This window comes from Protopterus annectens, chromosome 6.part0, assembly GCF_019279795.1.
Source record: "Protopterus annectens isolate FY-2018-M chromosome 6.part0, PAN1.0, whole genome shotgun sequence".
NCBI classification, from domain to species: domain Eukaryota; kingdom Metazoa; phylum Chordata; order Ceratodontiformes; family Protopteridae; genus Protopterus; species Protopterus annectens.
In genome coordinates, this window is record NC_056737.1 from 399,732,285 (window position 1) to 399,751,903 (window position 19,619).

Sequence of the window (19,619 nt, forward strand, 5' to 3'; positions counted from 1 at the left end):
ATGTTAAGACTTGCCTAATGAAATTATTGTACTGAGAAAGCGTTTTAATGCTTTCTAATGCTTTACACTACTGTGGCAAAAGACAGAGCACTGTTTTCTCTCCTAGCACAACTGAAAAGGAGACAGTTTAATATTTAATGTTATTAATGAAGCAAAAAGGAAATAGAAGCTTTAATGATCATTTGATACCTGCATGAATGATGGGAGGTAGAATTCCCACAAGAGATGTGCTGGAAGAGACGCAGAAAAATGATAAAATGTTTCTTGTGGCTGGAGTAGGAGATTATTGTTGGTACCTGGTGCATAACTTATTTTCTTCTCTTTGAGGCTTGTGTATGAGTGAACAATTGTATATCATGTTGAAATTATACTAAGATGGTCTGAAGAGTAGATGAATAGGTCTTGTGACAAATTGGTAACTTATAGTGCCCAGTTACAGGTCTGTAAGAAGTTCATCTGAAGACAATGGAATATGTTGTTTATAAGTTTGTGGACTGTAATCATATCAAAGTATACTTTATTGTCATTTAGAAATCACACAAGTGCAAAAACTGAATGAAATTCCGTACCTCCAGACTCAATGTGCAGACAACATATAGACTATTTTCACAGACATTTACACATGTAACACCTGGCTATTACATCACAGGCATGCAGGAAGACAGACTAATGTTGCACATAATTAGAAACACATTTTAACACTTTTTCAGCTGAACACTTACTTGCATGAGACTTTAGTATTGCACAGGTACTTGGTTAAGACATTGCATTGATCCTTGCACAGAAAGAGACATTTGAGTATTGCACTGTGAACATTAGAGTATTGCACTATGGACCTTAGAGTATTGCACCATGGTTAATTTGCAAATTTGCAACACAGTTAGACACACGTTCGATTCTCAGTTAGAGCGTCTTCTGTGTGTCGACATGCGTGAATGGGTGTTCCTTCGTTGAAGGTTGAGCATTAGGCCTGGCAAGCCAGCATGTAAAAATCTACTGCCAATCATTAGCGGACCGGAGTTTCCGCTGTGGCGACCCCTAACTGGGAAAAGCCGAAAGAAGACATTGCACCGAAAGAAGAGATTTTACTGCATTGAAACTGCCCTAGATGGCCAATAAGTTACAGTCATGGTGAATATTGCACTAAGTATTATGTGAGACTGGTAACCAGGTTCTTGCACAAATTGAGACAGTTTCTACTGACCCAGTTGGACATCATGGAGTGTAGTGGTTATTAGAGTTCAGCAGCCTGATGACATTAGGGAAGAAGCTGTTCCTGAATCTCCTTGATCTGCAACGTATGCTTCATATATATATATATATATATATATATATATATATATATATATATGTATGTATATAATATTTATTTATTTATATATAATATGTGGTTAGCAGAAAATAAATTGCATGAAAAAATGGTTACTGTATGTTGATTTTAGTTATTTTTAATCTGGTTTCCTTAACTTCACTTTTAAGAATTGATTGTATTGCATTTTCTGCCCCAGCATTAAATCAAGCAAAGAATAAATGTCAAAATGCATGTTATAAGTTCACAATAAAAAAAAAATCTGAAGGGTTTATGGTTCTTGACATTCTCATGGATATCCAAAGTTTTTTTTTATAGAATGTACATAGTTCTATTACAGTTCTTTTGTAGTACCAGCCAGTACTGTTTCCATGACACATGGCACTGACTGTACAAAGCTAACACGTTCTCATACCCGTTTTGAAATTCCAGTTTTCAGTACTCATAAATTAACGCTTCTTCTATTAGAGAAGGTGAACACCTTCACCCTATTCATTTTGTGTGTAATAGTTCAGAAGTTGTAGCACCTTGAGTAAAGTTGTATGTAGCTGGTGGATGTGGAGTAAAGTAAAATAACGCCAGTCATGGTCTTTTTTATCATCTGTTATCTCTGGTCTGTTAGAGTATTTTATTATACTGTAGAAGCACTTCTTTGTTATACTTGTGTTGTATAATTTGTGCTATTGTCTCTTGTGTTTGGTACTGAAAGCAAAGGCTTGATTGTTTCTTATGATAGCTGCCTTTCTCTGACAAAGAAGTAAACCGTTCAGCTTTCTTCCTGCTAAGAGTGTTGAGTGTTTTACCGTTGCTAACTGAACTGTGCTGCAAATATTGCATATTTACCCAGTGTCAAATTCACTAATATGCAAAGTTAAAACAAACACAGTAATTCACACAGGACTGATTACAAAGCACAACACACTGAACAGACTTCTACAAATGCCACACAGCAAACACATTGGTGGGTGTGCCCAGCACCCTCATCTGTATGTGTGCATGTAATCTATATATGTAATATAAATTTCATAACATATATAATAAATAAACACCATGTTAAGTTGTCAATCTTTTGATAGTTTAACTTTAAATTTAACACAGGTACTTACAGGACCCAGAGAGAGATCCTCCTATCCGACAAACATTTGGCCCTCAGGTTCAGCATCCCTGATTTCACAAAGACAGAGTATTTATTTAATTCCATAAATTTTAAACACTTCCATCTTTTAACTAGACTTCTTCATATACATTTACAGAATACAAAAAGTCTGTAAAGTACAACATAAATATTTATTAGTACAAATTCTTGTAGATTTTAAGGAATGAGAGGGTGTCTATGTCCCAAACATCACTTCAGTCAAATTCACCGCTCAGGATAAACTCACATTTTCTTCTTAATATAAATTCAGAGCTGTCCATCAACCAGCTGGACAACCTGTTTATTTTTCAGCAGCCGACACCAGATGCGTGCGCCCATTGCACCCAAGACATGTATCTGTATCTGAGGTGCTGCTTGAACTAACTGAGGGAATTTAGGATGTTGGGCCTACTATTTTCCTCATATTTTCCTGGGAATAAAGGACTTGCACATGCCAGGCACACATTTTCCAAGTATATTGCCAGCTGCACTATTTTGATTTTTTTATATCGGGTAACTGATCACCAGTTTGCAAGTGCTGCCATCAAAGTTCAGTCCACAAGAAAATGGATGGGTGTGCACAGTGGTGGCTGGTGACTTCAAATCAAAGGGGGGCTGCAGCAGACAGCTGAATGGGTGGGGTCAATGGGAAGGGGGTGGCCAACTAGAAAGGGGAGGAGCTATGCTCAAAACCACAAAAACTGTAACTTTAATTAAATACGCTGCCCTGGGTGCTAAACCATCATTATTAGAGTCCAATCAAGACAAAATGAAGTGTAGAAGAAAAAAAATATTTCAATCCATTGACTGCATGACAGCTTACTTAATATCTAGATGGAAACAAAAAGGCAGTGAGGCATGAAAAAATAAATTACTTTTTAAATACATTACTGGAATGCCAGTCAAAATCAAGTATAAGAAAAACAAGCAGCACTCAACTCAAACCACTTCTCCTTGCACTGCAGTTCTAATTATAATTTATATTCAGCTTTATTAAAGTACCAAGTAACACGCTGAAAGTAGAAATCCCTGTGATACCCCCACTTGTAAAAATGTTTCTTATCCAAAAAAGACCTGCTGCCTGACAACTAACTAGCTCTCATTTACTGCTTTATAATGTGCTTCATGTTGTCATTATTTCTGCAGTATAAGTGCAACATATCCAGTTTCCCATTAATTACATATTCATCATTCCAATTATCCCTCTTTAATATGCCCATCCTACAAATACTTCTCTTACAGCTCACCTTCTCGTCTCTGAAACAATACTATTTGTTATATTATCTATGTAAATGCAGTCCTATCTATACATTACTAATAAAAGCCCTCCCTCAGTAAATAGGCAATCATAACCATAACATTGCCACCAGACAACACAGGCAGCATACCTTTCCTAATCCTCTCCAGTCTTCCTCTTTACTACCTAATCTCCATCCAATTTAAACTTCAAACAAATAACCTTGTTGCAGTTTTTGGCCAATGTTTATTTATCTTTTTCAGTACCATATTCCTGTGAGCTTTTAATTAAACCAAAAGGAGACAGACATCCATCACATTCATCCCATCAATGTATGTATATTCACTTACAGTTCTATTTTCTATCGGCACTCATCTTATCTCTGCTTCAACCGTATAATAACTGCCATCATCCACCAGCAGCACTACTGGGGACCAAGGATATTCGTCCATTCTTTAAACAATCATTTTCAGTACATCACTACTATAAACGGGTCTATATCATAACATCGAAGTTCTCCAACATTGATTGTTATAATATCGAACCCTAAACACCGAAGTGTGAAAACATCGAACAGTCAGAATAGTGAATTTTTTCCCAGGGAAAAAATTCTCTATTCCGAGAAACATACACACAGCACAAACACACAAAAAACAGCCATCCATACAGATACACTTAAAATCCTACACCTAAACTAAACTTTACATACAGTACTAGCTATCCACTTACCTTAACCCAACCCTAACCCTAAGGTCCATCACTATCGCACACTCACCTCACCCGCGCCCTAACCCTAACTCATCTAACCCGCCCCCTAACCCTAATCTACACACAGTCGCACACTTACCTAAACCCGCGCCCTAACACTAATGTCCACACAACTGCACACTTACCTGACCCGCTCCCTAACCCTAACTCACCTAACACGCCCCCTAACCCTAACCTACACACAATCGCACACTTACCTGAACTCGACCCGTAAGGCTCCAACATATCGAATGCTAAAAACAGCGAAGCCACAGCAACAGCCCACCAAATTCTTTCCCTGGGAAAGAATTTGGTGTCCTGCACCTTCGCTGTTTTCAGTGTTCGACATTACGGGTTCGATATTGTAACATTCGCTGTTAGAGAACTTTGATGTTATAATATAGACCCACTATAAATATGTCACCCAGTCAATAAAGTACTATAAGCATTTTCAAACTGCACACCCATTTTATCCTGGATGCCAAATTTCCTCATGTTTTTACTGACAACCAGGATTAACTGAGACCAATCAATAAGTTAAGAACCTTAAGATGCAATAATCTTTACACTTCACTTGCTGGTTAAAAAATCCAAAGCAGAAATAAGTAACCTGCCAAATAAAAAAATGAAAATATTCACAAGTAGTCCTCACATTACTACATATTTAATCCTTCATATTTTCATTGCACTTTATATCACCCTTATCCACATCTACAACTCATTTCCTACATCAAAAGAGTGATTATCCTTTCTTCATCTTTCACACTCATTTCTTGTGCGTTACCATTTGTTCAGTGAAAGAAAATAATACTCTTACATTTTTGTCAAGTATCTTCCAACAACATCCACCTACATTTCTGAAAACTTCAGACACAAAGAATTATTAAGACTATTCAAATATGTATTTCTGCATCATTGCCTATGTATTTTACCAAAACTAAATAAAATACATTATTATCAAGACCACTTGAATCTGAGCCTAACACATATCTATCTAATTCTGTAACAATATCCTAAGTTCTTCAAGCAACAACAAAAAGAAACTAAAAAAAAATGTGGAATTTGACAGAGTGCACTGAGTTTAGTGCAAAACCTCTGGAAAGGAATGTAATATACAAATAAGCTGCCACATGCAAGCAGTATATCAGCATACTAAAACTGCTATGTGACAAGGATGTGCCACATGCAAGCAGTATATCAGCATACTAAAACTGCTATGTGGCAAGGAGGTGCCACATGCAAGCAGTATATCAGCATACTAAAACTGCTATGTGGCAAGGAGGTGCCACATGCAAGCAGTATATCAGCGTACTAAAACTGCTGTGTGGCAAGGAGGTGCCACATGCAAGCAGTATATCAGCGTACTAAAACTGCTATGTAAGTAAGGTGGCACATGCAAGCAGTATATCAGCGTAGTAAAACTGCTATGTGGCAAGGAGGTGCCACATGCAAGCAGTATATCAGCATACTAAAACTGCTATGTGGCAAGGAAATCAATGACAGTCAGTAACTTACATTCAATAATAACTATCTGGCAAGAAATTAACATACAGCAAAAAAAATAATAAAAACCTTTGTTATACATTGTAAGACAGCCACAGTATATTTTAGTTAATGTAAACACCAGTGTTCAATTTTATTATGCCAACATTGCTTATATGCCATAGTCAACTCGCATCTCTGCAGAACACTGACAATACAAGGCGGGCCACTGGTGTACTAGCCTATCCCAAAGGGGTAGCCTATGGTACTGAAGCCATGTTCTGTTTAATGGTGATGCATTTTGCAATGTAGCCACCCCCTTTCCCTATTAACATGTAGTCTGCACAGTGCTGAACAACATATTAACTTAAAAAAAAAAAAAAAAAAAAAAGGCAACAACAGCAGTACTCATTAGGATGATGGCACAATGCCACATACTGTTAGCATGTAGACAAATAGCCCCCCATAAAACTGGAAAGTGCTTCCAACATTAATCACCTTATTCCCTAGTGTATTCAAATTCCAACAGCTAAAGCAAATCTCAATTTCCTAATATCTACACCTCTGAAATTAAAATAAATGTAGGGTGAAGTTTTCTAAGTCCTAATTTGTACATACTATTACACAACAAATTACGATAACACTGAACAAAGACCAAACTCAGAGGTGCCATCTACCCTGAACATCAAAGATGGCCACCAACTGAGAAGCATATTAAATGATTCTATGCCAGCAGGAAAATCAATAATTGCCAGACAAAGCCAGTAAAAAAACAACTTGGTTCATATTTAGATGCTAACCGAAGGAAATTCTGTCTGGATGTTAACACAAATAAAATCTGGAAGAAAAAAGATAATTTAAAGAATAAAGGAGAGGAAAAAGCAGCGGTTGACTTTGAAGACAGAGCAAGGAAGGAAATTCTGAAGTTTACAGCCAGCTCTGAAAATTTGGAAGGGACAGACTGCATATGCATATGCATATTGAAGGCCAGTAACAGCAACTGGACTGGTATTGCACAGCAGGACATATTAAAAGAGAGGTCACATCATGTTTATATCTTAAGAAGTCTTGCACAGACCAACAATTGTGAAGATACAAACATACCAACAAAAGTAAATGCTGTTAAAAAAAAAATGTGAGACAGGAAAGGTGTTGAAACAAGAGCATTTGTAGAAAATGACAAGTCAGCTTAAACCAGACAGAAACTGAACACATTTAATCTGGTCATAGGGAGTGTCTGTTAGCTGGCATGAAGTACACACTGCTATTTCCTGCAGCATTCTGCATGTTGTTTTTTTTTTTTTCTGGGGCCTCATCTGATTCTGCAGACAGAGCCGAGTCCGGCACCTACCTCTGTTTATCTTTACTTCTTAGTGACTGATTGTCTGTCTTCTCCTTTCTTTCTTTTCCTCTCTGACTCGGTGACTGCAGCAAGCCAAAAAAAAAACAAAGTTGTTTAAGTACTTTTACTTTCAGCAACGCAATGCAACGCAACGGTAATGTACCATCCCTCCGTAACACAAGACAAGAAGTACTGTTTACAGGTTACTACTACTACTGATTGTTTCTCTCTCCCTTTTGTGAGGAGAGCGAGAACCAATCAGTAGCAATCCAGCCGTCCATGTCATGTACGTGCCTGCGGACCTGGCAGTCCGAACCTCCTTCTAGTTTGCTGTGCAGTTAAACTGCATGGACTTCTGGGCATCACACTGATGCCTTCTCTTTAATCTGGACTGCTTTTACAGCAGTCTAGATTCCAAACACTAATTAAAAAAACAAACAAAAAAAAAAAAAAACCCGGAACTCGATGAGCATGCGCAGTTCTAGTTCCGGGACTTTGCAAGTCGGTTGGAGTCTCTTAGGAGCATAGTGCACAACACGAACAAAGTAAAAATGCATTTTTTTATTTTTTATTCAATATGTACAAATGTAACTGTCTATTTTTGCGGGGAGGGCTGCAGTCCGATGGCATGAGCTGCCCCTGGGTGTGCAGAAGTCATCTGTGGACCTGCCACTTGGTCATCAGCACACTAGTTCACTTACATTATTGTGTCAGTAGCAACTCAGTGAGCTGACCTAACCATGTGTGAAACCAGTGTTCCAAGTCTCAGCTATCTCAGATCTGTACTTGTGTTATTCTCTGAAGCCTTCCACCCCTGTGGCTACTAGTTGTAATACAGCCCATCCAGGGAGCCATCAGGGAGAGTCCTACTACTTGAGATGCATTTGTTACATAATCTACAAGATAACTTCCCTGATGGGTTAGGAATACTCTCTATCTGTCACCTATGAGTATGTCTTTCATGAGCTACGGCTGTTGGAGTGCCCTATAGGTCAGGTATGTGTGTATTTTTATATTATTTTTTTAATGTTGCAGTACCAAACCTACATTATTTCTTGATTTGCAGGAAAGCCATACCTGTGGCTATGGGAATGAATTGTCAGGCTCTGGTTATATGTGCTCATACATTGCTGGCACTTTGTGTGACAGTGTATGGTGTGTTACATCACAGCACATATCAGTACAAGTGCACAGGTTCCCCAAAATGTGGGATTTTCAATTTCTCATAGATCCTATCAACAGAATCATCCACCAAACAAATTCCCAAATACTTAATATATGGATTGTGCCACAGATAGTCATATTGTCTTCTAAACACTGGCACAGGCTCATAATTAACAGAAATGGCCCACATTATGACTGTATTAGGCTTATAATCCCCCCCCAAAAAAAATTAAATTCATTGAGATATTGAAAAAAATAATGCATGTCCTCACCAGGCAGTGTAATATACCTTAAGATCTCATCAACTAAAAACAGCAAAGCGACCTGAGTTACTTAATCCTCACTGCGAAGAGTTCCAAATAAAGAGCAAACAGAAGAGACACGATTGGCATCCCTGTGTAATTCCTCTAACTAAAGAAAATGTCACTAACAAGCCCACACAAATGTTTACCTTTTCTTTAGAATTTATGTATAGCTTGATTTAACCAAGTTAACTAATTCCTGCTTAGCATCAAATGCTAGCAAAAACTTTCATCATAAATAAAATTAAAATAAATGCATACTGTACAATACTGAAAGTAATAATAAATAAATAACAGTAAATAATATAAATAAACAAACGAAACAAAGTACTGAAAATTGCACAGAATTATTTTGATGAAGTCTCTATTAAAACTGTGAAATGAAAGTGCTCCAGAAAATAAGAGTTCTTAAAATCTTCATCATGTAATACCACTGCAGCTTATCAAAAACATTTTCTGCATCTAACCTCACAATCACTAGCCATGTCTGACCCAGCTCTGTTAGAAATGCTACATCTAAAGAAATCCCAATCCCTCCACACCACATGTTCCAGAGACCTCAACCTCATTACCACAATCAACAGAACAAGCTGGAGGGACAGGTTCATAACCCAGAGACTGCCCATGCTATGGAATAGACTTCCCATACATGTCAAGCGGAGCACCTCACTGGCCCTCTTCAACAGAAATCTTGATGAGTGGATAGGAAATAGAAGATTCACCCCAGGGATCACTCCAGTGGCTCTACTTGACAGAGGCACTGGGAACTAAGGCCGGGTGGCACAATGCCAGGGTAATTCTATGGGCTAGGCGTGTGGCTCCAGGGCCATTAGCCTAGCACACACCTATGAACCTGTGAACCTAATAATCCCATTTTCAGTCATCGTCAATTATCAATCCCCCCTTTTCCAATTTTCTACACGAGTTCCGTATGTCATGTCAACTGTTGCCATCTCTCTCTATTCAATGCCACTCTCCTACCTTCTATTAAACTCATGCCTGACTGTCACAGGTCTTCTCTCGCACAATCCATTCACCTCTTTGCCAGATGCTGTAGTTTCCTCTTGTCTTCTTCCTATCTGTCCCAAATCTTCTTCACCAGATTGCCTTCTGCTTTTCTGCACATGTGCCCGAACCACTGTAATCTGTTCTCTTTAACCTTTTCTGCAGTTGGTGTACTTTGGTTTCTTCTTTTATGTTCTCATTTCTTCATCTGTCCCACAGTGTGCATCACACCAACCCATCTCAAGCACTTTTATTTCTATCACCTCTCACTTGCTCAACTGCCCTGCCATTAATGCCCAGGTTTCTGTACAGTACAGTAGTAGTGGTAGCACCACTGTTTTGTACACCTTACTTTTCAACTTCTGTTTTTCTGTCATATTTTATACCTGACACTCTGTGCAGCTTCTGTGATTCTGGCTTTGACCTTTTCATTCAAACTTCCCTTTTCCTTGCCCGCCCGCCCCCCCCAAATACTTGAAGCTGTTAACCTGTTCTACTATTTTTGCTTTTATCTCAATTCTCAATGTCTTCTGATTTCCCCCATTTGCTGCCATTGCAACTACTTTGGCTGTACTCAGCTGCATCCCATGTGCCTTCAGTTTTGCATGCCATTCCCTTATCCTGTGTGAAGGTCCTGCTCAGAGTCTGCCTGTAGTTCCACATCATCCGTATACAGCAACTTTGTTGATCCGTCCCCTCCTACCTGTTAAAAGCAGTGTGCTGAGACGTAAATCCTGATACACACCCAATCCCACTGGGAACCCCTTTGTGTGTCAGTTTTGCTGAATCCTGATCTGAATCTGTGCTGCTCATCTCCCATCTTACTTTCTACTGCTCTGTGTATTCATTTATTAGTCACTCTTTCCAGAACTTTCTTGCATGTCACAGGAGTCTGTTACCTGTATACTGCCCACAGTTGTGAATGTCCCATTTGTTTTGAACACTGGTACTAGTATGCTTAATCTCCAGTCATCTGGGATACACCTTTATCTCCGCACTGCTATAAGTACCCTCAGGAGCCATTTCTCTCCTGTTTCACCCAGCATCATTATCATATCTGCTGTGACCTCATCTGAGCCTGCTGCTTTCACTGACTTCATTTTTTTTAGTGCTATTCTTACTTCTTCTATGGTGGGCTTCTCATTGTAGTTGTAGGCTGTGTCTGGGGCATTACAACGTCTGTGGGGTTTTCTTCATTCAGAAGCTGCTGGAAGTACTCCTTCCATCTGCCATTGATGTCCTGTGGAATGGTGAGCAGGTTGTTGCTGGCATCCCTTATGAAGGGTGTCGGACTGTCTTCTTTATCTTTCTGCCTTTGCCTTGCAACCTGTTATAGTTTCTTTGTGACATCTATTAACTCACTTTCCAGAAGCTTGTAGAGTACCTCTGATGCCTTGCTCTTTGCAATTGCAGTTCCTTTCTTAGCTTGTTTGTTAGCCAACCAGTATTCCTTCCTAACCAGGTCCATCTTTTCTATCTTCCACTTTTCCTGCACACCTTCTTTATTTTGTTGACTTCCTGGACTTTTGCATTCCACCACCAGCTTTATACCATACCTGGCTTGGCCACATATCTGTGCTGTAGTCCTCATACATGCTGTTTTAAGGTACTGCCAGTCTTCTGACACCACCTATCTCCTCCTCTTCTTGAGAAGCTAGAGCCCTGAGTAATTCCTTGAACTGTTATGCTTTCTCTTCAATAAACTTCCAAGTCTTCAGCCTGGTCTTTGTTGACCTTAGAGCCTTCTCTGTGCACTGCTTGCAGCTGATTGTGGCAACTAGTGGTTTATGTTGTGATCTGACTGTTTCACTGGGGATGACTTTGCAATCACTCATTCTACTTCAGCGACCTCTTCTTACTTCAAGGAAGTTTACCTGAGATCTATGTTGGTCACTTGAGCTGTATGTTGGTCACTGTCTCTTTCTGAACCACATGTTGGCTACTGTTAAGCCATTTGCCAGTCAAAAGTCTAGAATTGACTGTCCTTCTTTATTCCTGCTGTCCACCCATGACAATCCTCATATCCTGTTCTGCTGTTGCTATATATGCATTCAGGTTACCCATTATCAACACCAATTCCTGTTGTCCTGCTTTATCTAGTAGGTCCTGCCACTGCTGCCTGGAGCCTCTCCCTCACTATGGTTCCCCCACCATTTATAGAGTGCCCTCCTTTTGAGTAGTAGACACTGGATCCCAAATCAACTAACTGTGTTGCACTACCCTTCTATCTTGCCTCCTGAATACATAGGATATCCAGTCTGCTTCTTACCTCAAGCTCATCCTGTCAGTGAGCCTACATTGAGTGTAGCAATTCAGCTTTCATTCATTTATCCCTGTAACCCAAGCTTTATGGCAGGCACACACTGGTCAATAGGGGCACATACACCCCCTCCACCATTAGCATGGGGCCCTGGCATAGGTTGGAATAGGCCAGGTCCTCACCCACTTATCACTGGCAAATACCCATGCTCATTTGATGACATGAGTGAATCACCTAGGGCCATATTTTACACCATTGAGCGACTAACCCTGCCACAGTGTGCAGTCTATGATCTATGTTCTATCATGGAAATACTCAAGTGTGTTTTTTGGAGATGGGAGGAACCCCACAGAGACACAGGGAGAACATGCAAACTTCAAATGGGCTTTGAACCTTATACCTTGTGTATGGGAGGTGAAGACCTTAACCATTATGCCAACTGGTCTCTTACTATATTATCTAAACTTTGTGTACTACAATTCCACACTGAGCATTCTGTATCAGTTGGGGTACACAACATGCTAGGCAGGCTACAAGTGTAAAACTAAAGAGCTCATAGTCATGATTCGATCCCAGGATGGGACTTCATGAGGAAGGCAGATTAGGATACTTACCCTCTTAGAAATGACTGCCACAACTTCCCTCTCCCAAAAAAGGGGTACATCTTTAAATTAAACAGCTTAACCAGGCATGTGACAGATATATCTTTACTCAGTTTCATACTTCATGGGATACCATGGTTACTCTTGAGTTTTTCTTGCCGCCTGTCTGTTTAATACCTCAGCTATGACAAGGCTAACTTCAGTATCTGCAGATTCTGTAGTTAGCTGCAGTAAATTCAACTCCTGGACATAATGTAGTATAATTTTCTCATACCTTCTCCCCATAGTCTGCTCTGAATAAAGTGTTCTGCAATAATGCATAGCTACTGGATAGTTACATAGAGCATTATCTTTATTTCATTGCCCCAACTTTATTACTAGGGAATTTTGGTATACTGGAAAATTATAAAAAATACTTGTCCCAGAGGGATTGTCTCAAAATATCATATTTAGTATCTAGGAAGGTTTCAGTCTCCTGATTCAGTTTATTAGTTGTTCCCTCAAAATATTCTTCACCATCATAGAATGTCAACCAATTCTTCCTCTTTTCTTCTTGAAAGTTCTTTCCCTTTTCTCCACGTGGTCAGTATACTCTTTAACAGCTCTCTTAACTTTTTATGTTAAGCTATCCTATTCTGTTAGTAAGAAATTTCATCTGTCTTCACTTCAACCAACTTATCATTTAACATTCTTTTTGACCATTCCACAAATGTCTCCTTCAGATGAACAGTAGGAAACTATCAGTGTCTTTCTAGTTTTAGTTCACCCAGGTAAACCAAAAGATTCTATAAATGCATGGTTAGAAATCACAATAAGATGGGAACACACAGCATTAAACATAAATACATGCTCCATTGTAATAGAAATTTTGTCTCTCCAGGATTTAGACTTAAATTTAACAGCCTGATAAATGTATTGATTACATGTGCACAACAGTGAATATATCAGTAAGCCCCCAAACCCTGGTATAGACAGCTGTGTAACGCCCCAGTCTTGAAACCCTTGATAACCACACTCCACATTTCTTTGACGTAAGTGACTATATTCTGATTTTCCATAAATATTTCAAGGCCCTTCATACATCCTAGCACCTCTTTCATCTTATTACAAAATTCTCTTTCTGTCATATCTGAGAGCAAATAATCACTACAGATTCAGACACTGGTCACCACAGTACTCTTTAAGTCTCATATGACCTCCTAGATCATCCGTCATAACCTCTTCTGCTACTGTGGGGCAAACGTGGTAAATTAGAAGCATCCCACTTCTGCACCTTCTTCCCTTGTAAGCTGATGGTTCTCATGTGGTCCAGTAATCTGCAATACCTCATAGGTTCATAGGTTCATAGGTTCATACTAGGCTATCTGCCCTAGGGCATTTATAAGCCTAGCCAGAGTGTGTATGGCTTTCGCCACCCATTTTAAATTAATTTTGCTATGCCCTTTTTCGAGGTTAGTATACTGCGCTTCATGCTCCTGTGAAGCTAGGAAGGTTTCTTGTAATGCTGGTATCTAATAATTTAGCTTCTCAAATTACCTGGGACTCTGTTCCATTTTAAGGGCTAGTTAAACTATTCACATTCCAAGAAAAGTACAGTTGTACAAGTAAAACTTACCATAACAGTAGATGCTGGAATGATCACTGCTGCAGTAGCCTTAAATGCATGGGTTATATCCTGCCAAGGATATAAGTACGAGCCAGCTTCCAAAACTTCAGGGCACCTTCCATGCATCCAAACTGTCATGCAGCAAAAGTTGAACTAATTAAAAGGCAAGTTTGAGTAACAAACTCTTCAGAGCTTTACTGCCGCCGAAGAATATGCTCCTCTGACGCTTTCGGAGATCAACGGTTGGCTTATGCTTTCCTTTGCTGATCAGATAAGTTTTCTTTGAGGAAAAATCATTCTATTTTCTTAACTTTGTTGATATTTTATTACTTTCCTCTTCAAGATGTTATTTTAAAGCTGGGAGTGTTGTGTTTTAAGACTGTTTTGAGACTGTAACATACTTTTAAATGGAGTGCTTATTTTTTTTTTGTCAATTTAAAAGTGGTGTAAAATAACTGAAAACATTTTTTTCTGTGGAGAAATTGTGTTCATTTTACTTTTGTGAGACTTGCATAGTGTTTTTGATTGCTTTTTACTGTTTTTATATGTAAAAAAAGTAACTTCTGTTGACTGGCACTATTAATGAGCAATTGCTGCTCGTCTTCCCTGGGAAGGAAGCACCATTTTCAGCTTAACCATGGAACAGACTCTTGGTCGGTTCTTCTTCTAGCCACAAAAAGAAATAAATCAGCAAACAGCCTTTATCATCACAGCAGGCTAGTAATTTTCCTCAGACACAGGTGGGTGACTCTGCTGTGGCTACTTGTACTTCAAACCACTCATCTTTTATCCCAGATCCCCCTGGTGTAGCGCCTACAGCCATTATGGACTGGGGGTTAGACATCTCCTCTGAGGCTATTGGTATCCCCTCAGTGGGAAGGGATTGCCACTCTTGTCAGTCCTGGGAGAGGGAACAGAAGTTTTCCCTTTTACATCAGAATGCTGTGCACATCCCTGGGCATGCCATTAGTAACAAGGTTGGCCCCATTTTTTCATGTCATAAAGAAGCAGAAAACCAAGCATGTATCTATTCTTCCTCATTTTTTTTTTGATAGGAATAGTTTACTGGGTTTGCAACAAGTAACTAAATTCCATCCTGACCCATATAATTATAGCTGTAACACTTGGTCAAACAGCCATAACTTTTAAAGGTAAAACTATATATTAATATGTGGAGCTTTTCTCTCTGGGCCTCCGCTGAAAATGGTTTATTATCCCAGTCAGACATTCCTGGAAAACAAATGTCAAGTAAAAAAATAAAATAAAAAAATAAAATAATCTACACCAGTTGATTTCACAACCCTAAATAACCCACTGTATAGCACAAAGTGCATACACACTGGTCTGCACTTTTACTTCCCATCATTGCTGTGGCTGATACAGTGTTACAGTGCAAATCAGAATATTAATCAGCAAATGTTTGGCAAACATTCAGTAAACAAGTACTGTCATGCTTTATACAACAGGGGTTTCATCCAGCAGCCCAACTAGTCCCCATATAAGTGTCATTTCTGCTCCTCAAAATGGCAGGAGGAGCTGTAATAAGGCATACTGGAATTATTTCTAAGTGTTGCACTGCTTAGAACAACAATTCATTTTTTAAACAGGAATCTGATCAATGTGGAACTGTATGTAGGAGTTCCAAATCTACAAAGAGGTAATTACTCTATTTTGTAAGTTAAAACAAATAAATATTGTTTTAAAACAATTTGTACATGAAGGGGCTGCAGCCCTACATCCAGTACCAGGATTAACACTCGATTTACATGACATAATGAAGAAATTTAATGCCCACCACAACATTTGGTTATCCCACTGGATGCACACGTTTTTATGTTGTTACAATCTAGGAAAACTTTGGATCAACCAGTGTGATGTCTAACCACTACCATACCATCATAGTAAATCCAGCTACATGTATATTTGAAGCACACTTGTAGTGTATGAAAGTAACATGGAAAGGTGTTCAAGAATTGAGAACAGCTGTGCACATTTTTGTATGAATTTTCTCCTGTGATTTGTGTTTAGGCACAGATACTAGAAATAGCCTACATATAAAACATTTATGGATCTCATGTAATGTTATGGATTCCATCTGTTGGATGAGTACTAATTACTAATGATCTGCAATAATGGAGGTTTCATTTTATTCTTTTTTTTTCAGGGACACTGCGGGACAGGAGAGATATCAGACAATTACAAAACAGTACTACAGACGAGCCCAGGTAATTTAGAAATGTACTTTTCAACCGATGTTAAATACAATTGATGTTAAGTGTTCCATTGTCACTTCCCTAGGCAGTGTCTTCCAGCTGAATTGGATTTTCTTTTTGCATTGACTTTTTCAATGCCTTATTGTTATGTTTCTGCTAGTATCAATAATACTGAAATACATGAGCAACTTAGGAAAATATCTCAGATCATCAAGTGGAATTTTATGTGCCCACAGAAGGAAAATATCTGTTTATCTGTATTACTGAAATAATTTCCAACTCATGTTGGGATTAGATCAATGTGTTTGCCACTGAGAAGCTGTTCAGAAGGCATACTGCCATTCAGAATTACGTACATTCTAACGTCATTTGCATATCTGATTATTTCTCACTCTATCAACATCACAAGTCAAGTTTTGAAGCCCTTCATCTTAAATGTTTATATTATGCTACAGCAGCTGATAAAAACCACAAACTATGAACAACGACAAGCCAGTAAATTAGTTCTACAGTTCCTGGACAGTTCAACGACAGACTGCTAATTATTAAGACATTTGATGGGTCTGAATTAAACTAGTAGCATGAGCGTTTATCATGGAGTTTGTAGTATTCTGCCAGGTTCTTAAGAATCATACCAGTGTCGTGGGGTGTTTCATTCAGGATGTGAAGCATGTTATGTTGTTTGACATTTCCTGTACTTTTATGTCTGTGTTATAGATCACTGTTTATTTAGAACACACCTATATGTAAGTTATAGTGCCTATTTATACTTAGGTACATGCGGTTTATATAAGCATGCATAAACATAATGAACACTCCAAGCAACTGATACACTGTGGATGTCAGACCACGCAATGCTGTCAGTATGTTTTATACAGTGGACTACAGACTACACAAGGCTGACAGCAGACTTATAGCAGAAAGCACAACATAGCACAGTGCTATAAGATTTGTATATGTCAAACAGTGGAGACAGAGTGAGAAAGAGAGAGAGAAAATGACATAAACAGCTGACTGAGCAAAACTACCAGTATACATACCTTAGCTAGAAACACTGCAGTTGTGTAACTGACTGTGTATGCACTCTGAGCAGGTGTTGTTCGGCTTTGCAGGGGCATGTTACCTCCATGATTGCATTCATGTGTTCTGTTTCTTCCTTGTTGTGGAATTCTCATTTGAATAATAACCGTGCTGCTATACACACCTTGCATCATCTGCACAAAACTTTAGCTAATTTGAATATACTAAGCTTGCAAACTGACATAGCTGCAGTTTTACCATATTCCACAGTGATCTCTGAATCATCTGTATGCCCAGCATGCACAGTGTATGATATTTGGATCTTTTTTTAGTGTTTATTTTGTCTCTGAATCACATCTATGTTTGCGTAATTATTAAATAAGAATGAAGTGATCCCTTCCATCAGCTTAGCATTTAATATTACTTCTTAGTGATTCATCCTTAAAAGTCCTAGATGCAAGATTACAATTTCATTTCAATAGCAGCTAAGCAGTGAACCTTTCATGGAACTGTCATGTAGGAGTGAGAGGAATGTTTTTTATTGCAGTTTGTTATTGATTCTTTCAAGGATTTGCTTCATTCTGCTATTTGGTGCAGTCTCGGCAAACATAACCCTTTAGAGTATTCAATTCACCTTTGTTATGTGTCACACGCGTATGTGCATTCATACATGTGGGTTTGTATGTCTGTATATTTGGGCACCTGTGTATGTGAACTTATATTTTGTATGGCCCCTTTTTCATTTGCATGGACTTCCTTAAGTACTGCAAACATCTGGGAATATTTTAGCACTATTCCATTAGGAGTAACTAATTCATCCCTCAGAAACACCTCAAGCTCCTATCCTGTTTTGGCCTATTTGTTCTTTCATACCCTCAACGCCATAGGCCAGATGGATTGGAAACTGACATCTGGGGACTAATGCCACCATCTAGCAGCAGTTCAGGAGATTTTTTACATTCTTCTAAGACCTCACTCTGCTGGCTGGAAAGCTTGATGTGTGCCACTCTGCTGAGCTCATTGCAGGTATGAGCTTCTTCACACAAATGTCTAGAGTACATAGCCAACCTTGGTAGCTTCTTGCTCCGTAATCCCACTGTGCAAGAGCTACAGTGCTTAGGCTTCCTCCATGGTAAACCTCTTTTAGCAACATCCTAACATTACCTTCCCCAAGGATGGGTGAGTTGATATACTAACATCTTCTTCTCACCTTTCTCATCTGGTCCTCTAATACCAGGCTTGCAGTCAAGGTTCCAGCCATATCTTTTTTGCTTCACCTTCCCATGCACCTTGGTTACAGCAAGTGGCTGTCATCCAGGCAGTCATCAGGGTTTTCTACTTCTCCTAACTCTACATTACATTTGCAGCAGCCTGGATGGTTCTAGTAGGTCCACAGTCAGATAATCTGGTGCCAAGAAAATAGGCTGCAGTGTTGGAGAATATTAACAGCCTTCCCTGAAAATCAGCATGTGTATGTGTGCGAATGCATGAGTTTATTCAAAGTACAGTTATTGTGGGCAAGTGAGCAGTGGAAAGTGCAGAAATGCAGACAGAGTGGTAAGCAAGGGGTATGGGAGACATGTGAAGCTTTGTCTGTAAGTGGATGGTGTAGGCTCATACCTGTGACAACAGTGCACATTTCCTGCATGCTGTTAAAGTCACATTGTACTTAGTGAGTTATTTAGAGAGCCATATTTATGTGCCTTTTTGTTTTTAATCTGTTTACTATCAGTAGTGTGAATTGAATGATCATATGCCTGGTGGCTATCAGATTTTATATATAGCTTAATTTACTGATAAACAATGGAACAGATCTGAGAACATTAGCCTCTGCCCACAGGGCATCATACTGATGACTTCACAGTAGTGGCAGTGGTGGGATTCAAACCTCCATCTGCCTTTCACTTCTCTGGACTTAATGTGCTACAAGCCAAATAGATGAATACTACAGGACATCAAAGAAAATAAACACAAAGGGTTTACAAAGTGTAGCTTGGGGAAAAAAGACAAAAGGTACATATTATTTGGCTGTAAAGTCTTATTGTGTCTGAGACAGCTAGGACAGGCTGGAAAAGTAAAGCATATTAGTCAGTATTAATGAAAGAGTGCATTATAACTTTATCTGAGTTACAGTCATAATTATACTATATATATATATATATATATATATATATATATATATATATATGTGTGTG

General features: G+C 38.8%; 1 protein-coding gene across 1 annotated transcript in view; it reads left to right on the plus strand.

The window, feature by feature from the left end:
- The window catches only part of RAB15 (RAB15, member RAS oncogene family), a 768,359-nt gene that overhangs the window by 659,611 nt on the left and 89,129 nt on the right, over window positions 1-19,619 (plus strand). Inside the window, exon 3 of the mRNA XM_044074140.1 lies at window positions 16,356-16,416. Within this exon, the coding sequence (XP_043930075.1) occupies window positions 16,356-16,416 (61 nt within the window). The remainder of the gene's footprint in view (window positions 1-16,355; window positions 16,417-19,619) is intronic.